Source organism: Aythya fuligula, chromosome 1, assembly GCF_009819795.1.
Source record: "Aythya fuligula isolate bAytFul2 chromosome 1, bAytFul2.pri, whole genome shotgun sequence".
NCBI lineage: Eukaryota > Metazoa > Chordata > Aves > Anseriformes > Anatidae > Aythya > Aythya fuligula.
The window spans coordinates 135,543,987-135,569,519 of NC_045559.1; the positions used below are offsets into that span (position 1 = coordinate 135,543,987).

Sequence of the window (25,533 nt, forward strand, 5' to 3'; positions counted from 1 at the left end):
ACAGCCACACTGCAAATTTATTTCATGGGTTATTTCTTGTGGAACAGGTTTTGATTTCTTTCTCCCCTATTCAGAGCCAAAGGCAAGTCCTACTCAATCCGATAAACACACAACCCATGCACACTCAAATTGTATCATTACTGATTCTCCTGTTCTCCTGACAATATATCAGCTTACAAAAAAGTTGAGGGCCTTCGGTAAAAGCTAAGTTGATAACTGCCCTCTAAGATAAGAATATTAGATTTCTCCACTTCTGTGCTTCACAACATGAAGATACTATTATTTCCTTCCTAAAACTGCATCATAAAGTTTTCCAGTTCTCTTCACTTGAACCTCTCTGAAGCCAGCTGCCACAAGGAGCTTGCTGTACTCTGCGGGTGTTCGCTCTTTGCCTTCTGTCTGTACCAACATATTCATTGAATACAGTTGGGTTTCTACAGGTCCACTTCTATCTTCCTTCAGAAGGGACTCAACCAGCAGCACTCCACCACCTGGTTGAATAAAGAAAATTCAGAAAACACACATGCTGAGCTCTGAGAAGATGGGATATTTTTCAGCGGAGTTGTTAGACCAGATCCCAACGTGCAGTTTTGGGAAGCAGCAGCCTCTCAGGTAGTGAGGCCTCACACCTGACAGGCTCAGTGACTCACCACTGACTCAGGAAAGTGAACGGCTCAACCAAGAAACCTCTGCACTCAAACCCTGCCACCCAAGTTGCCCACTGAAGCTGGTGTGCTCCATGTAATTGACAGGTGGGAGTTGCCCTGTTCTTCCGGAGCTCACACCTACCGGGTCTGCAAGCCTGGTGAACTTTTGCCAGCAGCTGCCCACATTTGTCATCATCCCAATCATGCAGTATCTTAGATAAAATATAGAGGTCAGCTTCCGGGATTGAATCTTTAAAGAAGTCTCCTGAAAAGCAAAAATACATCCTTTCACAAACCCCCCAAGACACAGAGGGGGGTTAAGCAACTTGTTTCAGATCTCTTCAGTTACAAAGACTCTTGGCTTGCCAGGGCTGTGACCCACATCAGACAGCAATAAAGCTACCCAGGAAAGATGAAGCTGCAGCATAAATCCATAAGGAAAAAATGCACAATCTCACACCTTCTAGTGCTACCTTCTTAGTCATGCTTTTTGTTCAGCACCTGGTGTACTGCATTCATATTTTTCTCCCTTCATCTCGCTTTCTCATTGCCACTCCTAGTTCTTTGCATCACTGGCATACAGAATATTTCTTGTGTTTCTCCATCTTTGCTTTTATATTTTCCCTCCCTTCCTTAAAGGCTTCTTTCCTCTCTCAGTTCTTCTAGCAATATTAAGTCCCTCCAATAAATGCTTCTGAAAACATAAAAAATAAAAAAAATGAGATCTCTCTCCACTCCTTTTCATCAGAGAGAGTACAAAGAGCTCACAAGGTCTGAGGACTAGGCAAGAGCAACCTAGGCTAGCTCACCCACACTCAAAGCCTGAAATATCTCAGGACACATGTCTAGCCAGGGAAGGAAAACCCCTTGCTCAGAGCAGGTCTGGTGTCCCACACATCTGCCAGGAGCTCTGCACAGGAGAGAAGGGAACATTAGGAAGCTCCGTAATGTGGCATGGCAGTTGTTAACAAGCTGTGGCAGCACAACTCCAACACAACTGCTTTTGGGAGTGCCCAAACATCTTCAAGCTGCTCTGTATGCCCATTCCAGCTGTCAATGCTCCTGCATCACCTGGACAAGCAAATAACTCTTGATCCAAAGGCTGGGAAATCTGCTCTCCTGCCTCACTCCTTTCCAAGTGGACGCTTCCCAAGGCAATGCTGTACAAGGGCACTTTTGGTCACTAATCTCCCATGTGAGTAACCAGGTGGAGGAGGCCTCTGTCACCTGCAACCCTGCAGATGAACACTCTGCTGATGCCCACCAGCACCCGCCCGAGACATGTCCATACTTACCTTCGTGGAAAGCAATCCGCTGCTCTTCGGGGGGTATGAATCGATCCTTGGCCACTTGCACGACTTTTGGCAGGTCATAAATTGTGACTGTGCAGTTTGGGTACAAAGAAACACACTCCCGGGCCAAAGCTCCTCCACCTCCTTGTGAGGGGGCAAAAGAAGAGCAGTGCTGAAAAAAAACCATCCCATTCTTCCATCCCCAACACAAAAGTGATGCCAACAGAAGCGTGTTCAGCCTCATGGCACCTGGAAGGGTACATTTGTTCCCCGAGTGCCACAGGAAGAGGGACATGAGTGGCCATCCAGGCCCAGACGGGGGAAGCCCAAGCCTTGCTGCCATTACACAGTGCCTCTGCCAGACGCAGTGGTAGGTGCTGAAAGGTGGGAAATGAAAACAGAGCTGCTACACCAGACACTGGGGAAAAAAGTATGGAGCACCAAGGGAGTCTGACAGGTCCCACGAATCTTGGCAGTGTTCAGCAGCACTGGGGTAGGAGGCTGCAGCAGACAGTCTCTCCCCCTTCAGTCAATGAAGGTTGAAATAGTTTGGAAGAACATATCAAACAAGACAAGAAAAAAATACCAAACTGACACATAAAGGAGATGAGCCACTATTCACACACATGAAACTCTGTAGGCTAAAGTATTCATCTTCCTAATGCTTGCACCACTTTACTATTTCTCATTTTAACTCAACCCAACTGAGAAAATGTTCCCTTTATTGCTGATGAGATTCTGAGATATGCTCTGCTTTTCATTGCTTTGCCCTTCATATAACACGGGAATTATTTTTCTTTTCAAAGCTTGCAGAACTAACAATGCAGAGGCTTGTTGAAGATCTACCGATGCTCACCTCCCAAGTCATAAATCCATGTGAAAGAGGAAAGGTCAAATGCAGTAAGAACATCTTTACCACATATACCCCAGATTGAGTTCTGGCCAGCCAAGAATTTCAGCATTTCTTCTTCGGACCTAGTAACGCAAACAGGTACAGCACACAGAAATATAACTTACTTAATGGTGACTCTTACTATAGAAGTCTTATTATGAGTTTCAGCTTAAACATTATCTCATTGTATTTGAAAACAATGCATTCTCTTTGCACGCAAACCTGGCTTGAGTCTTCCTGTAGCAAGCTATACATTGCTGCACCTGAGCAGGTAATTAAGACTAGTTAAGTTCAACAGTGTATTACTGCTAGTTCTCAGGCTTCCAAGGGATTTTTTCCTTCAGTTGCCACTGCCCCTGTAACAGAGACCTGTGATATGTTTTTCACAATAGAAAATTATACTTGTCTATTCAAACTATCAGAGTTCTCCAGTAGTGGATGTTGCTGGAAAGGAAAAATATCTGCATGATGTTTCTAATGAGTGAATTCTCACATCATTGTATTTAATAATACTCAGCCATGATTAAAATCATAAAGTTTATCCACAGTAATAATATTTCTAAAAATATACTAATACCTGTACATTGCTCCAAATGGGTCTTTAGATGAAACACCAAAAGCTCTTTCATATTGGTTCCTTCCTTCTCTAAAATGCAACCGAAAAAGCATATTAGCATGAATTTCTTTTACCATTACTCCAAACATACATAAGAGCTGAAGTTTCAGCTAGTGTGCATGATGTTCACCTCTAGACAGACTATACACCTGTGTATTTTTCATGGATGTAATGACATCCTCACCTACCAGTCCCAAAAGATGATGAAATATTTCTCAATTTTCAACAAGATTGTCTGGTTCTTTACAGGACTGCATCTGAGATAAAGGTGCAATATGGCTGTGATCATCACCAATCACCACCTTCAAGCATAGCAAGTCTGCTGCACAGACTGGATAAAGCAAAACATTGGTCACATATTAAATTACTCTTACAGGCTTTTGCAACAGAAGTACCCTTAGCCATTGTTTCTCATCATTTACTTTGATGCCTCCTAACATAAGAGTGACTGTAATGAACAAATCTTTTCCTGGAATCGAAAACACACAAAGGTATGATTCCTAGATCTACTCTAACATTAGAAGAGAAAAGAAAACAAGAACACATACACAGACAGTAGTGACAACAGCAGAGACCAGCAGGTTCTTGTTCTTTCCAAGAACCAACCAGTGTTTTCCTTGTGCCCTTTGCCAGAAAGGCACCAAACAGAGACGTACAGGTGCAGCAAAGCAGCCTGAAACACATAGCAGATGACACCCGCCTTCTCCTCCTCACCTCACAGCATCGGTCAGGTAGTGCCAGCATAAGTAGACTGTATTGGAGTAGTACATCATAATATGGTACTGAGACTTGGGGCTTGACTTTGTAAGGTAGATGTTGGAAATTTCTGTGTTTCTGTAGAGGGCTAAGGGGTGAAATAAGTATGTTTACTAACATGTATGATATCATCTTACAAGCCTATTGTCTCCATCATCGGCATACATCTATATAACCCAAAAGAGAGAAACATTTCTTCTACAATCAGTCTCCAACTGTAATGTGCAGCACAGTATTCCAATCATGCTGAAATTTGCTGCTTCTCTTTTAGCTGAAAAGGGTTTGGTGCTCCCAAGGGATAGTCTTCTCTTCCAGCTATGGTAACTGGCCTAACACTAGATATCACCTTTCCCCACAAACCTCATCTCACTTTCAAAACCATCATATCTTTAAAAGCTTTAGTTTCTTCTTTCCACCCTTTAGACAGTGCAAAGAGGATGGAGCCATGCTATTTTCAGTGGTGCTCAGTGCCAGGGTTATAGGCAACGAGCACCAACTGGAATATAAGAGTTTCCATCTAAACATCAAGAAGGACTTCTTTACTGTGCAGGTACTGAGCATAGTCACAGTCCATCCACAGTGGTTATGGACTCTACCTTCTTGGAGATTTTCAGAAGCTGTATGGCCATGGTCCCGGACTACCTGCTCTGGATGGCCTTGCTTGAGCAGGAGGTTGGACCAAATGGCTTCCAGAGGTACCCTCCAACCTCAACCATTCTGCAATTCAGCGATTCCCCTTCTTCTGCCTTTATTACCTCCTTTTTGTGTCAGCTCTACTGACAAGAGCTTCAATCCCACACAGGCATCCAGAAGTCTTTCCATTCCTGTGGTGCTGGTACCCAGGCGTGCAGCAATCACATCTAAAGACAGAGGGTCTCCTGACTCCAGCAGAAGATCAAACACTCCCAGCTCACAGGCAGTGAACATAACCTGGGAATGAGGGGAAGGGGATCAGATGAAATCACCATAGCTTACCATATTTCTAAAGCTGCTGTGTTGGAGAAAATATGCATATAATAAATCATTAAACATTAAAAACATATATATTATTTCAAATACACAAGTCCAGTAATTAGGCTAAAGTTTCTCTGAGCTCTGAATACACCATAGATTGCTTGTAGTGAACCCTTTTTCATTTATTTTTATTTACTGCCCAAGCCATACAGTGTTTTAGTCTAACAAAGTTTATATTTAGAGGCCAGGTTTTAGCTGTGAATATTTCTGCCTGCACCTTAGTTTCAGATCACATTCACAACAGTCTCACTTGCTTTTTGCCCAAAGAGCTCAAAGACAAGACTGAATTCATTGTTGTTGTTGTTTAAAAGCTAATTATCTAGCATATGCTACAGTGACCCTGGAGACTCTCCTGTGGTCTCCAGCAGGGGTGAGTATCCCACTCTGAAGACCCTTTTGAGGGAAATGTCCACACACACAACTGTTTTATCTTCAGGGACTGATATCCATGGCTACAGCAGTCTCCCTGATGAAAGGAGGTTTGTCTCAGACAAAAGGGCCAACAGAAACATGCCATCTTTTCAATGAAAAGGAAGGTGTGTGTACCAACTCCAGGAACAAGTCTGCAACCTTCAGACAGACATACATAACCACACATAACAAGAAAAATATCCTTCTCTAGCTGTACACAGTCTAGTAATGGATAACCTATTTCACTGGCCATGTAAATGCTCCAAAACCACTAAGAAAGTCATCAACTCATGTATGATAAAGTCCACAATTTGATTTGATAAAGTCCATGGGAAGCTACTTTTACCTCAGTAAGAATATATGTTGTGGCTTAACCTCATGGCAGCATGGTTTCAACTGAAATTGAGATCGTTTCTCAATAACATAACATTGTTGTTAGTTTTGGAACTGTTTATCTGTCATCGTTCGTTTGTTCCTCTCTTCACTAAATACTGTGTTTTTCAGGAGCCTTTGGATGCAGCAGCATTTGCAGACCTCTGAAGTGCATTCCTTCCATTACTAGGTTGGTTAGAGATACAGCAGAGGACAGTAAGAAAGAAAAAAAATCCCCTACATTGGAACATGGGAATTTTCTGCCTGTGTGCTCACGCACACACACAAAGGCAAGCAACATCAGTAAACATTAAGGAAATAGGAAAAAAAAATGTGCTACCCTGTGCCTTAATCAGGTGTTGTCTGGAAAAGATCATTTCACTTTTTTTTTTTTTTTTTTTTTTTTAACTCTGAAAAGTCATTATATCAGATTTTTTTGTCCACCTGAAAAGAAGCAATACACAGAAGTTACCAAGATCTGCCTAGTGCGTAATACACACAGTAAAAGATATGCAAGAAAGAAAGAAACCATCTCAGAATATATTTGAATAATCTTCCTGTTTGGGTGGTATGAAAAGGAAAAAGAAGGCAATGTCAGTCAGTCCTCTGGTTTCTAAACTTCAAACATGAAAAGTGGGAAGAAATCCCAGGACCTACAGAGCTTTGCATGTTGGAGGCAGTCAAACAACAAACCCTCATCTATAAATCCATGTGTTTTTAAAGTCTCACACAGAGGCAAGATCTGCTCATCCAAACTCCCGAAGGTCAGAGGGATCTCAATAAACGTTAAGTCTAACCTGAGGAGCGGGGACTTCTTTTCAAAATTCCTTCACGGCTAGATGAGTAGATAGTATATTTTCCTAAGAGACTGTTTTATTTCTAAAGATTGACATTAAGAACTAGGGTGATATCTTTGAATATTTCTGTCAGCATACTTTAAAGACTTGTATCCAAGACTGATTTATAGTTCTTACCTTTGAGACTAAAAATCCATTGTTGTATTGCAAGATGATTTGAGGATAGTCAAGGTCTTCTGTGGAGCCCATTTTCCTTCTACAGTGAGGCTGAGATCCTCTGCCTGTCTTAATTTAAATAAGCTTCTTTCTACCAGGCACAGAGCACACCAGCTGATCCACTTAATCTTATTGTTTCTGAGAAACACTTTGGTTACAAAACAAATGAGCTAAGTCATTTGGCTTCCGCAGGCTTTTCTACTAGCTTCAACTGTTTCTTTGCATCTTCTTCAATCATCAAGCAAAAGAAGCAGTGAAGATTAAAGCGGCACTGTTGGCTCAGTGGTCAATTAGCAGGCTGGTATTTAAAAAACAATTGAAAGCTGAAGACATCTGAAGAAAGCTGAACTCTGAAGAACTTACTACAGAGTAACACAAAGAACTTGAACTCAATGAGATGCACCAGGAGTTCATAAACCAAAGCAGAGCCATATTCCGTGCCTGTTCAAAAGGAGCTATTTTCCATCACACTGGCATCTTGATGCTGGGACACATCCCTGGAATAGGAAATTCCTGACATACATCTGCTAGCCTAATGAAATGCAACCTGGAGGAAAGAAGACAACTTGGTGACATTTCTTAAGTGAAAATGGGACATTCTCAGCAGCTCAGAGCAGAGGAATATCAACTTAGAGCTAAGCTGTCAGGGCATACTGCTGGCCAAGCCTGGCATCTCAGACCACCCCAGCTCCACTCACCCCTCGCTAACCACAAACTACAAGCATGTGCACAGCACTTATCTTGACTCTACTGACACAGGGACTTGCTCTGATCTGGATTGCATGCCCAGGCCTCAGACCTTACCCATGCACAGAAAAGACTGGCACAACTGCTATGGAGGAGGAAAGGGCTGCTGTAGAAGTACTCTGAGGGCAGAATCCATGCAAGGAGCTGAAGGAGAAGAAAACATTCCACCAGAGTCAAGGTCTGGAAGAATTTCCACTGGGGCATGAAAAGCCTGGCTCTGCTCCCTGGCCTGGTTTGCCAGGCATGCCCACAGAAAGGACAAACAGTCTATCTAAATAGCCAGAGGTGACCCAGAACTTGATGTGGTGTGCACAGGTCTACAGGCTGCCACAAGGTACATCTGACCCATAAGTGCAGGAACAGCTAGTGTGAGGAGAGGCTATGAGAGCCCACCTGCTGTGCTGCTTTGTCACAGTGACTAATTTGCCCTGACAATGATCACTTAGATGATGTCTACAAGGAATTAAGTCTGCAATTGTTTCTTTTCTGTATTTTGTGGGTGTCTTCCCACATAAAGACTTAGAAGGCAGGGCCTGTTTGATAACTGCCAGATGGTAGCAGGGAGTCCTACTTGTGGCTTGCCACATTTTGGCAGAGAAAGGTGCTGAGGAAAGACAAGATATTCTACATCTTCCACCTGGCTGCCATGGTCTTCCTCCACTTCTTTGTACAACTAGCTATGGACATCCAGAAAACCCTTAAGAGGAAGAAATGAACTTTATTTCAATGCCAGATATTGGACGGGTTTCATCTTCATAAACTGCCCCACTATTCATTGCACCAGCTTGTAAATGCTGGTCATCCTACCCTCAGCATTTGTGGGCAACCTTCAGGTGAGAACAGGCCCTTTCCTTTAAGGAAAGAATTGTAGTTTTACATCACACATTTAATGACCCTTCAGGCAACAACATTAAATCAGAACATGACTTGGGTGATACAGCGATGGCAATGTGTTATAAAATAGTACTTTCCCAGTTGTAGGTTTGTTGTTTTTTTTTAAAAAACAATGATTCAGCAATAAAGTTAACAGGCAAAATCAGAGCACTACAATGATCCACACGCAGCTCAACATTTTTTGTACTTTAGCTTGGTGCATCTTTAAAGACGTGCACTTTACAGTATTGTTCCCATACAATATTTTGATGGTCTCCTCCTTTTCTAGAAAGTCAAGTTGTATCTATCTGCTACTGCAGAAGGTTAGTTCTGTGCACTTCTTTTGATCCTGCCTCATTTTTTTAGAGGAAACAAACCAGTTCTGATTTTTGTGTTCCTTTCACTGCATCCACAGAGTAGTTGAAACATTCTCAACTGAAAGTTTCTACTACATAATCCTTTTGAAAAACCCTATTTTCTATTCTGATCCTTATATATTTCAGACAATAGATGTATTTGTTTTAGTCATTAATGAAAAAAGTGACATCTAATTAGCTAACTGGAGCAAATAACTCTTAAAGTAGGTTATCAGCCTTTTTCCCCCTCTGTATACAACTCAGATTATTTCCTATGTTCTAAGAACACAAGGTGTCTTGCATTACCAAAATACTTATACTGAACATAAAAAAAGCTGAAGCAAACCCCAAACAGTAGAAACATCAGCCTGGACATCATCAGCTCATCAGCCTGGACAGCACAGCCTGTAACTACACTGCCTTGCTAGTGCAACACACTTAACGTTTCTGTACAGGTTAGATTCTGTTTATTTTGTACTGTCAATGCTGGAGATCACAACACACTTTTATGCCAGATTGATGCTGGCATCTGTGCAGCTTGCACTTAACAAGATCTGGTTCCTTTGAGGGAATAACCAGGAAAACCTGCTGACTTGTATAACCATGTCACCTGCTTTCTCTTGATACCTTTTCCTCTCCTCCTAATAAAAATAGAGGAAATAAATTGTACTTAGAAAATATCGTTAGCCCAAAGCTTGGGAAGGTATAGAAGAATTAAAAAAAAATCTCTACCAAAGGTCAGTTCTTCAACTCTGCCTGTTACTAAGAAACATTGCTGCAAATTGGTGCAATTTTGCCCAAGCATAGAAATTTCCCCCTCCCAATACAAATGATTTCATAACAGCTATTTGGGTTCAGGCCATCAGCCACGCTGAAAGGAAATACTCCCCATGCTATAGTTTTGTCTTGACTCCCAGCCTGTTTTCTTCAAATGGTTCAGCCACAGATTGGTTATCAGATATTACCATGACATTTAGTAAAGATGCATTAAAGATTCATGAGCATAAAAATGCTCAACCCTTGATTCATGTAGTTTTGACTAAATAAGCAGATATTATGTGCACAACCAATAGCCTAGTGTGTTGTAATGGGCCATAAATTCACTGCACTGAGGGCAAAGTTATAGAGTACAAGAAGCTCTGGTAATAAAATGACCACACAGTTGATTAAATCCAATTGAAGTACTTTTTCAATTATGACCATGTCTGTCTGTTGAGGACACCAGATGTAATCATCTAATGGGATTACTACCAGCAGCGAGATGCAAGGGAGGAGTGTTACAGATAACCCACATCAGATTGATGCAAAGCCACACACACTGTGTTGCTGTTTCCAAGTAAATTATTACTGAGGCTTAAAGCCTAAGCTCCTTTTAAGCTAGAAATGCATTCACGAAGATGAAATTGCAATGGCTTTCTTTCTCTGGAAACCCCATCAAGGTTTTTGTCACAGTGCTTAGAGTAACAGCTTTAGCCTGCATGTGATCTATCTCCAAGTTTCTGTTTTGATGATGAATTTATCTTTGCCTCAGTGACTCACTACAAATAAATACTACACATAGACACCAAAAAAAGTTGTTTTCGTATAATATTTTAAATTGTGAAATGGTTAATGGGCAAATCAGATTTATTTAAGGTGAAATTAATGTCCCTGTAAGAAATGACAGATTACACTATTTGCATAGTGCAACCTTCCTTATAAGCTATAAGGACATGCTCAGGGACGTGACTACAATAATGAGCTTCAGTAATGCCAGTATGGAAACAACTGTGCTCACTATCATTAGTGAGCCTCTAAGTATGCCCAGCTTATATCAGATATCAGTTGGCCTGAACATTCATTAGTATTGTTTAAACTTTTTCTTTTATAAGGATTCCAACATTCCAAGACACTCAGTATCATACTTTGAAGCAGAACATACATTTTTCAATTAAACATACATTTTCTTTTTTATAACTTTTAATTCTCATGTTTTATAGTAGATGCTTTTTCCTAGGAACCTCACTGTTAGTTCTGCCAGTTTTGAGACCAACTAATTTTAGTTTCTCCTGTTTACAACAGGTATGTTACTAGCAGACATACAGAGCAGGCAGGAAATCCTGTATACCCAGCTTATTCTCTGAACAAACCCTCCCTCTTCTCAGTTTTTCTGTTTAGAAAAAAAAAATAAATCCAAAAACGTCTTCTAAAGACTATTGCAAAAAATCCAGAGTTGGTTTTGGTCTAACTTCCTAGCCTGCAAAGAACCTCTCAACAAGTAATTTACCCAAGTAGATATTGAGATCCCTATCAAAGAAAGGTCCCAGCAGGTAAGAAGCATCGTCTCTGAGGATCAGAGACAGACAGGTTCACTAGCTAAAACTGGTAGACTGAAACTTAAAAAGAGACAGGCAGCAGCTGAAAGCAGTAAGGATTTCGTGTCAGATATAACTTGTGCTCTGTCAGACATCACAGAGGCAATAGGTGGACACACAACAATGTTGGCATAGGCCACTTCACACTAATCTGTCATTTTTCTGTCTTCCAAAGTGAGCAGACACAAGACTCCCTGAGTTTTGGCATGAGCAAGCACCCTTGAAGTCCCTTCACATGGTGGTACACCCCAAATGTTTCTTACAGCCTTATGCTGTTGGTGATTGATATCTGGTACAAAGAGCAGGAGCGTCCAGGACCATGCACAGAGCTGCAAGGAAGACCTAGTCTGAGGGTGACAAATCCGTGCTCAGACACTTGGTTGGCACACTGCTAGCTGGGACTGACTGCAGTGCCCCCACAAAATTAACTCTTCACATTGACCCATAAATAGCCCATCTTCAAGGACAGCACTGCCGAGCATCCCATCCAGACCACGTGGAGCTCATTTCACAGCTGCCACAGTGCACACATGACTGGGTTAGTTATCAATTAAAAAACAGCTCCAAACAGCCTTAGCCCTTCAAAAGTTATATAACCTTCAAAACATTTAGTGGAGCTAATCCACAAATTTATTGTGAGGCAGCAGGAGACACATTCAGGGGATGCAGCACATGAGAGGGCAACTGGTACAATATATTTTCTGTACAACAGTTAAAAGAAAGGATGGCAGTGCACGTAATTTAACACAGGCCTTGAGCCTGATATCAGATTAAGTACAACAAAAAATATATAGGCACACTACCTTTAGACACCAATGAAATAATACTTGCACATATAGGAACTTAATACAGCAGTAGGATTCATTCTGCATACCTAGTACTGAAGGATCAGCCACAACTTGATTGCTGCTTTAACAGGTGCCGTAGAGACAGCTCTGCAAATTTCTTGTGAGATAGCAAGAGAAAGATTCTGCAAGTAAAATATACCTTGGGCTGGAGAAAGGCCAAGTCAACAGAATGCAACTGAATTAAGGCACATACCAGGCTAGTTGGTTTAACTGCTGCCTTACCTGACAGCCTCTGTACCTCTGCTATCAAACACTGACACTGGTGTGATGTCCACACAACATTTGTCAGTGATGGACTGCACAATCCTGTGCTTGCAGTTTTGGAAGCCACTCCTGAAAATACCGTTTTCTCTAACAGCTTTCAAGATAACACTTCCAGAGAACACATTAAATGCTTTATTAGCACAACCTAATCATGCATATGCCCTTTTTCTAAGTCACTGAATAGCTTACAAAGGTAGAGTCAGTTAGAAAAAAAACATGGATTTGGCCATAACTTTGGTAGCCACTTCGTATTAGCATCAATTATTCTGGCAACGTGACTCATACATTATCGAAATTACTTTACCACAGTAGGCAGATAAAAAGCACTACAACAATGATATGAAGGGCTTGGACTTGCCCTTGTGGAGAAGCCACAGTTCTGTTGAATAAGTTCCTCTTCCACTCACCTAGTATGGGTTGAGGCTTAAGATAAAAGGAATGAGGGGCTGGCAAGTGCAGAGAGTCATCGAGACTGAAAATTCTTTCAAAAAAATCTTTGTTTCTTCTCCATTTTGCTCACCCAGTCCCTTGACATTCTGATAAAACGGTGCCTAAATCTGTATTTCTAGTTACTCCCCCAGGGGTATAAATAGCATAAATAATAGACAAGAACACTGACAGACAAATGGAATAAGATATATAACTGATGCAATGGGACAGAAGTAACACGCAACTCACGGCAAGTCTAGGCAAAGAGTGAGAGTCAGGTTAGTACTGGTACATAATCCTCATGGACCACTTTTAGAGATTAAATATGCAGGTATTATCACAGTTGTATTTCTAGCAGCTAGGTGCCTGAGAGTAGAGGTAGCATAGCAGCCATGCATTCATCGGTATCTGCCCAATATTCAATCATACCAACATAAATTCAGTGTTTCCAAAGTATTAACTGTTATTTTGGTATGTCTTGGATAAGTATTTGTTAATTCTTATGAACATTAAGGAAGCTGAAGAGTGTATCAGAACCTGTGACTGCGATGTGATTTAAGCACTAGAAATGTAATTAAAAAAATAAAAAGCAACGATAACCAAAACCAGTAGTGTAGATTATTGGAACTCCATTAATTAAGACCAAAAGTTTGCTGATCAAAGGTTGAAGTCCATTTCAAAAGGACACTGACTTAAAGCAACTAAAATGACAAAGGGTAGACATTAAATATTTTTCAAATATAAACTCAAGGACAATCACAATACATACACTGAAATTAAAGAAAAAAAAAAAAAAAAAAACTAATTTTATCAGCTATTAGTCAGCTCCTGAAAGTCAGTCTTGCAGATAGAAGCAATCAAGCAAGCTTTAAGTAGTCAGCATCACAATACTCCCCTAGAAGAGGGAAAAAAATAACAGTGACTGCAGTATTTGGGTTCTAGAAGCCACTATAGAGTCTGCTGTGTCCTAGATTCTCTCATTTAAAACACTAAAGACCCCTAGAATATAATGGGTAGAGATATATTGATGTAGTCAACACAGATCAGTTGATTTTATTTGGAAATGAGGAGACATTTCTTCTCAGAAAGAGCAGTCAGGCATTGGAACGGGTTGCCCAGGGAGGTGGTAGCATCACTGTCCCTGGGGTGTTCAAGGGAAGGTTGGACGTGGTGCTTAGGGACATGGTTTAGTGGGTGACATTGGTGGTAGGGGGATGGTTGGACCAGGTGATCTTGGAGGGCTTTTCCAACCTTCATGATTCTGTGATTCTATAAATACTGTAAAAATTATATTCTTTAGGTGATTGCATCAGCAAGGTTTTTGTAGCCTCAGCCATAATAAAAACTTCAATAATAGCATAGGGCATGGCATAATTTATATTTGTGACAATATTAAAATAGTATTTTCAACTCTTTTCAGGTTTCCTTGCAGTCCAAAGGCCATCATCAATAAAGACTTTGAAAAGCAACAACAGAAGGCATGGTGACACCCACTACAGTCCCCAAGTACATCCACACTCCCATCATCAAATTGACTTGAGCTACAGAAAAAAATCTGAATGGGTTTTAAACTTGCACATACTGCAGCAGGACAGTGATCAGCTAAAGGCATCACTATCAAGCCCACAGATGGTCAAATGGACTGGAACATGCCCAGCCATGAGTTACCAATGGAAATAAAAAATCAAGTATAGCTGCTGACTAGGCGAAGGACTTGTCTTTTTTTTTTTTTACTGGAGTCCATGTCACAGTGCATCTCACTGTAACTGAGGAACAGCAACCAGCCCCACACAACTGCTCACTCACTCACACTCCAGGAAAGAATCAGACAAGCAAAAGTGAAAAGAGTTGTGGGTTGAGGTAGATAGTTAACTAAGTGAAGGGTGTGGGGTGTGTTGAAGAGAGTCACACACCACTTCCCACAAGCAGACCAATGCCCCAACAGTCTCAGAGCAGCAGCCACCTCAGAAAGTCCCATGATTTACTGTTAAGCATGATGTTACATGACATGGAGCAACCCTTTTTGTCAGCTGAGGCAGCAGTGCTCCCTCCCAGCCTCTTGCTTACCCCAGGCTTATTCCTGGAGCAGGTCAGTGTGAGAAACAGAGAAGGCTTTCAGACTGTGCAGGCACTCCCCAGCAAAACATCAGCGTGTTATCATTACTGCTTTAGTCACAAACCCAAAACATAGCACTCCATGGGCTGCTACAAAGCAGGTTAACTCCATCCCAGCCAGACAAGGACAAGGACACATGGATACAATATCTATTCCAGGGAGTTCAGCATTGTAAATATTTGAGAGCTTTCATGCAAAACATACATCTGAAACAACACTGCGAAGTGTTAAGGCTAAATAAAATTGCACTGAGCATCTATTTACTGTGCAACTGTTAAGTACTAGCAGTTTTAAGAAATTGTGATTGGTTCAGCTGGCTGGCTCAAACTTCTTTCACATTCCCTCCCCACACTGTGGAAATTAAGCATTTGCAAGTAGCTTCAATGAAATTTTAGGCTTTGAATCGACTGAGTTACTTTATATTACTGCACTTTTATGATGTTGTACGAAGACAGTGCTGGATACAGTGTGTTAGGCTAAATGATCAAAGCCTGACAGACAAGCATCCTTCCCCCAACCCCTGCTCATCTGCTCTGACCTCAGAAATTGCCCTAGATATCAGGGGAGCTTATAGAATTTAATCGTCTCAGGCTGGGTTATCAAACCTGGTCTTGGTGCCTTCTTTGCAGTGAAAAAAAAAAAAATCCAGCCCTCCTTTTTTTCATCCCTATCAACTAACAACAGCTATTGGGTTTCTCTAGTAGGAACACTTCGATGACCACCCACTGCCTTAACTGCTTCCACACATGGCAATGACACATTGCATTCACAGCATGACGACTTCCTCAGAGTAGCACTACAAACTGGCGTTTCCCCAGTTACATATATTAATCATCAAGACCCCCACATCAAGCCCAGCGGAAATCCACAGGATATGTTGTGGAAATACCATACGAGTAAGAACCCTCATGCTGAGCTCAAAGACATTGGTATTGACAGCCATCAGTTCAACTCCTTGCAGGACTGCAGATGGAATCACATACTTTTTCTTCCTTCCTTAAACACGGTGTTATCATGGACAATGCATCAGTATTTGATAGCAGGCTAAAAAAAACACACATGCATTTATGAACAGGTATCCCACCAGACTTATCAAATACTTGCCATCAACGTTATACCGGATTTTAGTCAAATCATCACTAAAGATAAGTTTATCTCCAACAGATTGTTTCTAACTCTCCACTAAAGATTGTAGAAAAAGTAACTTGCCAACAAAAGCAACTAACTGCTCAGAATTCAAGAGACTGGTGGTGTTGAGATGATTAGATAAATCAATTGAGGTCTCAGCCTCAAAAGCAGTGGTGAAATTCACAAGAGAGATCACAAACTTGAAAAGTAATACAGATCTTTAAAAACATGAATCGCCAGGAAGAACCTCTCTTTTCCTTCCACATCGAGAAACAACTAAGATATCAGCAGTGTGGTCTAGCAAGAAACACATCTTCCATGGAAACATGGATGCACTCAGTCAGCTGGGGATCCAGCTGAGCTGCAGCACCAATATTCTTCTGAAGCACTCCAGGAAAGGGATGCATTTTGATTCGAGGCATCAGTGTGGGGAAAACTGCATCCAAAGGGTGTAGATAAAGAGCACATACCCTGCCGAATTAACAGTGGACATCGCCGTACAAAGACTGCCACGATGAGTGGCTGAGCCTCATTATTCAAATGCATTTTTCAACAAACAGATTCTCATAGAACACTTCCATAGATTTTAATATACTGACATATAAAAACAGCAACTTCAGTTCACTAGAAACATTTTTTTTTTAATTTTACCATAAAAAGGCAAAATAAACTCTTTCACTGTAATGTTATAGCTTTTAATATTCCTGAGCTGCATTTTAGAAGCAAAAGTATTCTTAAATGGATTTAACAAGAGACACTGCAGCCTTACTTTTCAACACCGCAAGTAAAAATAATTTAGCAAGAAGGCCCCTATTCCAAAAGACAATGGCTAGCTCTGTACGTACCTGAAAAAATGTGTCCAGTGGCTCTTCGCCACCTGGAGTAATTACAAAGCCAAGTATGTTGACAAAACAACAGAACAACTTTTCAACCTTTTTACCACTGCTTCTTGCCTCCTTCATCAGTGTGCCTTTCTTACACGGAAATTACTATACAAATGGCAGTACATGCCAGAATAATTTGGGCCACACAGCTTGGCACTATACAGACATATGAAGGAATCATAACAGTTAAAAAGATATCCTGTGTATCTTTATAGTCGGCTTTAAGAACCATACGAAAGTCTTGCTATCTGGTTTAATCAGCAAAAAACTCTTTGTTAAATACAATTTCATTAAGTGCACCAGAAAGCGTTTTAAATCAAATCTGTATGTGATAGCTTGTAACGTCTGGAGTTCCTACAACTGGCACCCATACACTTCTCAAACCAAATTAAGTGATGAAGAGATGAAAAACTAAATTGGCTAAAATTAAGATTTAGGAAACTGAAAATTGTGGAAACAAGTTGGCTTTTAGCACTGTAGGAACTCGAGCACATGCACAGGTGATTACAGCTACATTGTGGTAGAAACCTAGAAAGAGACAACAGAGCCCAAAGGAACTTAAAAAAAAAAATCAGGTATCTATTTTCTTGATTTCAGGGACTATATGCAAATTAGGCATTGGTTGAAACAGAAGCACTTTCTTACAGCAGTCACACCAATGAGGTCTCGTTTACAACTTTCTGGCCCTTGTGTCCAACCACAGCCTTTCCAAGCAGTCCAGGCCTCCACTACCCACTCCAAGTACTCCGTTGCTTACTCAGTGATCTCCTCCTGTATCTTCGCTTCCTGCTCAAGCTTCTGCGACTACGACTCCTCTCTCTCCTGTCTCGTTTACGTTCGCTACTGCGAATTCTTCTGTAACGTGAACGTCTGGGGCTTACGCTTCTTCGACGAGGACTGTGACTTCGTCGAGGACTGTAACTTCTGCTAGAGCGTCTGTAATACCTCCTCTCCTTCCTGCGCTTTTCGTCCTGGTAACTGTTCCCATCTCTCCTGTGCCTGCTTCTCTCTCGTTTACCCTTACTGTCATCACTGTTTACGCTGCTACACGAACGGCTCTTCCTTCTCCTTGCCTCCGTGCTACGTTTGCCCTGCTCACCATGTGAGTCCTTCCTGCAGCTACTCTGGTCGTAGCTAGAGAGGCTCTTCTGCTGCTGGTTACTGGCAGGAACACACGAGAGTACTCCTGAACTTCTTTTCTCAGAACACCTCTCTGAGTTTGTGGTAAGAAGTTTCTGACCTTCTTTGACATGAGCTCTGTCATGAATATTGCCATTCAAATACTTGCACTGACTCTCTGGGGATGCTACTTCTCTTTGAGAGCCTGACGCCAGTTTGCCTGTAGCAGCCTGTCCTGAGGTAGAAGTGATGCAGCTGGATGACACAGTGTGGGGAACACCACTAGCAGTTTTCAGCAAGTCAGACTGAGAGGGCTCCGTTTCTTCTTTGCTTTGGTGAACTGCATCCATTTTCTTGCTCAGAAGATTGTTCAGTAGTTTCTCCCTCAGTTCCTTTTCTTTTCTCTGCAGGCCCAGTGCTCTCTCTTTTTCTTCTTCCACTCGTTTGAGCTCAGCCTCCTGAAGCTTTCTTCTTTCCTCTAGTTGCTGAAGACGGATCTTTTCTTCATTTTGTTCTTGCTCCAAAAGTTTTACAGTCTGAAAGACAGTCAACAAGGCAAGCAAGAGTAAAGAAAACATTTAGACTTGCTCATGCTTCTAAGATGTACCATAACACAAAAGCAGCAATCTGGCACAAAAATAAGGTGTCTTACAGATAGAATGTAACCCTCCCATTTTTCTCTCTTAGATAAAGCGCAGTCATTGAGGATCCTTATTACAACAAGAGTAACACACAAGCCATCAAAACATGCAATTTGTCATATTAAATTTCTTAGGGTTGATACTTGAAGGTTTCAGTCAAACCAAAAACATTGATTTCCCTAAGAGGTTTGCAACCTGCAACTCATAGATACTTTACAATGGGTCCTTAAAAAAAAACAAACCACTCATTATGTAGAAACTGATACACTGTCAACCACTTTAGAAACTCGTGATACTAAAAAGAAGGTTCAAACTTACTATTTTTAAGTTCTGTTCAGCTTAGTGCAGTCTTCAAAATTACTGACTGAAAGAAGAACTATTTTATCTATTTCAGAGCTACAAAGCTACAAACTCTGCAAGAAGTATTTCTCCTTTCTCCTAGCATATGGCTGACCACTTAGCACTGCATGAGCTCTAATTCAAAAACAATCCTGAGGTACACCGGCACCAAGGAACAAAAGTGTGCTTTGCCACACACAGTTTTTCACTGCTGCAGAAAATACTTAATGAGCATTCCATTACACCCTAGCACAAGTTTATCCATATCTTCAGCTAAGAAAAAACAGCTGTCCTGTTTTAGTGGAAAAAAAAAAAAAATAGTTGTTTTAGAGAGACAGGATCTAACACTGAACTTCAGCTCAGTACTTTCTGCATGTTTTCAAACATCAAATAATGAGACATCTTTTTAAAGCTGCTGAAGGCCAAAAGGGAAAGAGTACCAAAATTCATATTAGAAATAAGGAGTCTTGCATCTTACCTTCTATGTTTTGTTCACTTTATCATGCTTACACATTCTTTTCCTTGACTTGAGAGCAAGGCTGCCAATTAGTTTACTTGCTAAAAAAGAAATGCTATTTGGGACTTAAGGTTCAAGTTCACTTTTCCATTTACCTATATGTACATATTTTACCAAGGGAGAAATACCGTTTCATTAGGCTTTTTTTAATTTTTGAAATAAGGAATAGCAGCTAGAGAGATACGAAATCTGTTGTTTAATGAACAGCAATCACCACCCCCTCCCTCTTAAGTTGGTAAAAGGCTTTGTTCTGTTGGGTTCTTCATTAGCTGCTGAAATAAATATTGAAGTTACCTTTGCCCTGCTTAGCAGTTCTGCAATTAGTCTAATGGACTGAAGATTTCTCTGAGCTAGTAGGAGCTTCCTTTCTTCTAGTTTTATCTTCTCTTGCAGTTTTTTCTGCTCTTCAGCTTGAAGTTTTTCAAGTTGCTTTTTGTTTCGTCGAAGTTCACGATCCTTCTGTTTCTGTTCTCTTCTGCGCAACTTTTCTTCTCTTTTTCTTTCTCTCTCATATTCTTCAAGCTCTCTCTGCTTCCTGAAAAGAGATTAGTATTTTTACCTTGTCTAGAGCATGCACAATTTTAGACTCCTGACAATATTACAAAATATATTTTGTACTTTAAGTTCATTTGGGTCTTAATAATTCCTGGTGGTTACTGAAAAACTGAAGTGAAAAACAAAGTGAACTTTTTAGCCCTCACTTGTGATAGGAAAGTAAAAGCAACCCTTAGCCTGTCAATATCTAAAAACAATTAGGTATCCAAACATAAAATACAGCAACAGATTTTTTTTCATCACAGTGAGAAGAAAATTACCAATTCAATTGACATGTGCGTGGCTGATGGATCTTACATCAGTCATTAAGACAAAATGGCAGCTTATGCAAAAGAATGTGGGTTTCTGAGATCACGTACCTGATGTCATGACTATTAAGAAACTGAGTAATTTGCAGTTTTAGTATTTTGAACTGAATGTAAGTATTAGTGATAATCTAAATAACCTTCCTGAGCATATTAACAGTATTGCTTCAGTAAGATGTTTCACCTCACACTTAAAAACCTAAAAATTAAGTAGTAACAAGCTATGTCCAACAAGGGAAATGTACACCATACAATCTGGAAAAAAAAAAACCCTGCTGCATTAACATTTATAATATTCTGAATAGCTGTTGTATGATACTTGCACCTACATTCATTTTCTTAAAATAACACTAAAACGTGCTTGTATCCCATTCCTTTACTGCAAAAACACCGATGTTAAAAGCAAATGATCTCTGTTCTATCAGTTACTTGCTGCTAGAACAAGTGCATGTATTTCAAGACATTAGAATCACATATTTACAGAAAAAAAATTAAACTACTCTTCTTCACATCCAGATCTCAATCCCTGAACCCTACTTCAATAAAAGGGCTGCAATATTCTCACTCAGTTTTAAGTGCTTCACTTCAACTACACGATCAGAACTTTGAAAGCAAAGCTTTTTGTTTGTTTGTTTTTGTTTTTTAATCTGCTGATGCAAATAGGAAGGAGTTTTTGCATGCTGTACTGGTAAAAACATAAAGCAGTGCCATAAACAGGAAGTACCTTTCTTCCTCTTTTTGTTTTTCTTCAGCTTCTTTCTCTTTGCGTTTTTGTTCTTCTCTCTGCTTTTCAAGCTCTTGAAGTTTTTGCCTTTCAAGCTGACGCTTCTTAATTGATGCATCACTGAGGTGTTTTGTCGAGTCAAAAGAAACCTTTACAGAATACAATTGAAAACAGTTTTAAGTAAACAAAGAAAAATCCCCAGCAACCAAGTTCTGACCTAGCACAAAGGTATTCAAAACGTAAGTACAAGCATAAACATAAAACCTTTTTCAAAACAAAGGGACCTTCTCTTCTATATGTTTCCAGAGCAAGCACCAGAGTACTATAAACATATTACTAGGAATTGTCCCTTAACTTCACTGCCTACCTGTTAGCACAACTGCGCACCAGTTTACGCTTCTGTATGTTTCTGACATCCAAACGTAAACCCAATGTAATCTAGGCCCTGGCTGTCCAATGTTTTACACCAGTATCAGAACAGGAAAGTGAAGAACTCTTTCATCTCATGGATGCCTCTGGGGAAGGTAGAAGTAAGCCTTAATCAAATCTCCCTTTCTGTGCAATGCTATGATCTGTAAATTCACTAGGAGAAAAGCACCAATTCTGAAACATTTAGCACCTGGCTTAAGCTAATGCCTCCTCACCAATTCCAACACAAAGATCCCCAAATTCAATTACATACACCTTGGTTTGTTCCACTAGCAGGCTAAAAGGCCTGGAGAAGCAGAGCTGGTCAGTGCCATCACCTCGTGTGAAAGAGATCCGTTTTGACAGCACAGTTGTGAGCACAGCCCTCCCTCTTTCCTATCAGCCCCAGGGCAGCTGCCAGGAAGGCATGCACAGGGGACCTAAATTTGGGAGCCCTGATCTAGAGCATGTAAGTGACAGTTTGAATTTCATATCCCCTTGAAAACAGAAGGGTCGAGGTACAACTATTTCTATGCTTCTGCTGACCTTCTTTGAAGAGATTACAGTATTTTACAAGATTAAACCAAAATTAATTTAATCTTTGCATGCTCCCAAACTACCTGAGTACTTAAGCTTTTTCCTAAAATACACTTTCTGATTTGAAAAATGGAAATCAGACATACTGAAATAAACAAGCAAATATATCACCCAATCGTTATGTAAATACATGGACAGTCCCCAGAGTTATCACAACACTTTTTCTTCAGGCTGTACTTTCACAGATAAAACATCTGAAGAGACTGCCTGGGCCATGATCATCTCCTGTCAATAGTTTCACTTCCTAGGACAAAAGGGTTATGGAGAAAAAGATTTGGAAAACTCTGTGAGTTAAACACACTGGATTCACAGGGAACTAGGACACAGGTTAGTATGTTGTTTCAATTTTTGGGTGGCCTTTCTGTACATGGAGTATGCTGAGCATGATGACCTCCATATTCCACAGGCCACACGGTATTTACTTCACAGGCCTGACACCAAATGGGTAAACCTCATTATCAACATGGGGATCAAAAACGAAGGCTGTCCCTCTGCCCCAAATTTCTGTCAGCTTGTACAAAAGAGAACATTGCACTGTAAAAGGTCGCCCTCCCGTGACAGTGACATGTCTGAACTTACTACGAAATAGATATTTTATGTGAAATGACAAGATTTGCACATACATGTTACTTTATAAAAAAACACTTAACAGGTAATGTTCATATACTTGGCCATTCCTTAACTGTTCTCATTTCAAGAGCTGTCTTGTTAAAAAAAAAAAAAAAAAAGAGCAAAACCTCACATTCAGAGTCCAACAGGACATGTTTACTCTTTCCATCACTCTCTTTTTAAAATTGTAATTGCTGGTCCCCAGAAACACATCAACATCAGCTGTTGCCACCACTACAACCAACTGAAGGTTTTAAGTGCTTCAGAATTAACATTTATCTGTTTGCATTTTCACAAGGCTTCCCATGAAAAAATCCGCCCGCTTCTCACCTTTATATTGCAAGCCACAGCTTTGCCATCGTCGCCTTTGAACATCAGCTTCATCCCTCGCAGAGCATTCATGGCCATAATGAAACCTGCATACTCCTGATATTGCACGTAGGCTTCAAAATTTAAATGGCCTCCAAAACTGAAGGTGTGGAAATTTCTGCCCGTCATTTCTTCTCTGTAAGGGTCCAGCATGGGTATGTCCACGTTACGTATTTCTCCAAATTTCCTGAAAACCTTTATAAGGACTTCTTCACTTGGTTTTTCTGAGCCCGAGTCCTTTGCTGCAAACCACTTACAGGGCAAGCCTTCCAGATGGATGGTATCTGGCCTTTCGCCTGGCAGAGTTTCATTCATATCTTTTGCATCACGGAAAAATGAATCCCAGTCATGCCTGGTGGGAAAGTCAATCTTGTATTCTGCAGCGCGGACTTTCAGGATGTCCGAGAAGCCACTCAGCTTTATTGTTTTGCCATCGAGGCACGCCAGAAAAGACTTGACTAAACTTTTGTTTTCGACCTCTCCTTCAAACCGGATGAAATCCATCGTGCTTTTAGATATCCGCAGAGTGGAAAACTGATGGGTTTGCACCATGCCTTTCAGTCTTTCCATCACTTCCCAGTTCGAAATAGATTTTCCCGGTTGTTTCAGCTGAGGAAGTGCCACGCTGATGGTCATTTTTGTAATGGGCTTAAGGTACAACCCACAGGGAGCACAGAGCTCTACAGCTTCTGATGTATCATGAACTATCGTTGCAGCAGCCATAACACAGAAAAAGCATAAAGGATAAAAAAAAAAAAATAAAGATGCAAGTTTAAGTTGTAGACCAACAGTAGTCAAACAAAACAGCCCTTATCCGTAAACAATCGAACTCTTTGGACATTTAACCATTCCCACGCAAAACCAAGGTCTCTTAACACAGGAGCCAACTAGAGAGTTAAAACCGAGCGGCACAAACATCTTAAACTACTTTATAACCACCAGAACCTACAGATAATTACACCTCGGTAAGGCCTCAGAGGAAAAAAATAAAAGAGGAGCTGATGGCAATCTGAGGGGTAAATGAGGTCGGTAGTGATGGCTCACAGAGCAGCTACCCTTGTGTCCCGGCAGGGAGGGGAGGCAGAGGCGCGACGCCACACGGCTCCGCGGACTGCTTAGCAACTAGCAAACCCCCGCGGGGCCGCAGAGGGGCCGCGGCTCTCCACCAGCAGCGCTCGGGTGCCGGCCACCTGCAACGACACAAACGCGCGGCCTTCAGACAGGGCCCGGGGCCCGCAGAGGGACCCCTCCGGCACCGCCGCCGCCGCCGCCGTGCCCGGGGCCCGCCCGCCCGGCCGCGACCCACCGCAAACGGCCGCCGGCCCCGCGCGCAGCCGCCACCACTTCCGCTTCCGGCCCGGCCGCTCCGGCCACCTCCTGGAGCTGCCTCCGGAGGGCTTCTCTAGCTGCCGGCGGACTTCCGTCTCTATGGCACCGCCGAGAAGGAACGGTGGGGCGGGGGTGGGCTGGCGGCGGGGGCGGTGCGGCGCATGCGCAGTTGCCCGCGGCCGGTGGCTGTTGGGCTGAGGGCTGAGGCTCTAAAGTTTTATTTTTATTTTTATTTTTTATTTTTTATTTTTTTATTTTTTTATTTTTTATTTGTTGTTGTTGTTAAAAAGTAGTCAGCATCACAGAATCACAGAATTTCTAGGTTGGAAGAGACCTCAAGATCATCGAGTCCAACCTCGGACCTAACGCTAACAGCCCTCCACTAAACCATATCCCTAAGCTCTACATCTAAACGTCTTTTAAAGACCTCCAGGGATGGTGACTCCACCACTTCCCTGGGCAGCCCGTTCCAATGCCTAACAAACCTACACGGTCAGCTGGAGGCTGTGCCGGATGGCCTGCAGCACCCCCAGCACATGAGTTAAAAGCCCATCTAGCCTTCGGTGTTACCTCGGGTTTGGGTCCTGCCGTGTTCTGAGCTGCTTCTTCACGAGGGTCTGAGTCTTCCCAAATCCCAGGATGAAATCCCAGGATGTCTGCACCTACGCTGACATCTCAGATACCCTCAGTATGTCTCAGTAGGGCCAAACCCCTGTCCCAGGGAGAGCATTTGATAGGCCAGCAGATCCTCAAGTACAGTTTTTATATGATCATATGCTGTTTTTCAGATAACGCAATATACCAGAGCTTCTCACTGTAGCTTTACCTTCGGCGGATAGCTCATACTTGGGCTCAGTGCAAGCAATGGATGCAGAATTTGCCATTTCTGTGCCAAGCACCATATAAGCATGGGAGAGGACTTGACACCATTCCTTGTGTCACTGCCCTGCAGTTTTAGGCTCCAGTGTTCTCAGAGAACCCCAGTCTCAATACTGGGGCTGTAATGGCT

The 25,533-nt window shown here is 41.6% G+C and overlaps 2 protein-coding genes across 2 annotated transcripts; both read right to left on the reverse strand.

The window, feature by feature from the left end:
- Positions 1–279: 279 nt before the first annotated feature.
- Positions 280–7,046, reverse strand: ASMT (acetylserotonin O-methyltransferase). The gene is made up of 8 exons (XM_032208058.1): positions 6,975–7,046; positions 4,959–5,133; positions 4,162–4,291; positions 3,409–3,477; positions 2,796–2,914; positions 1,943–2,083; positions 790–912; positions 280–491 (listed from the first exon to the last, which is right to left on the reverse strand). Exons 1-8 carry the CDS (start codon positions 7,044–7,046, stop codon positions 280–282), a joined length of 1,041 nt encoding a protein of 346 aa, XP_032063949.1.
- A 9,651-nt stretch (positions 7,047–16,697) lies between these two features.
- Positions 16,698–23,939, reverse strand: AKAP17A (A-kinase anchoring protein 17A). The gene is made up of 4 exons (XM_032207661.1): positions 23,157–23,939; positions 21,213–21,361; positions 19,923–20,163; positions 16,698–18,667 (listed from the first exon to the last, which is right to left on the reverse strand). Exons 1-4 carry the CDS (start codon positions 23,916–23,918, stop codon positions 17,741–17,743), a joined length of 2,079 nt encoding a protein of 692 aa, XP_032063552.1. The 5' UTR covers positions 23,919–23,939; the 3' UTR covers positions 16,698–17,740.
- Between the last annotated feature and the right edge of the window lie 1,594 nt (positions 23,940–25,533).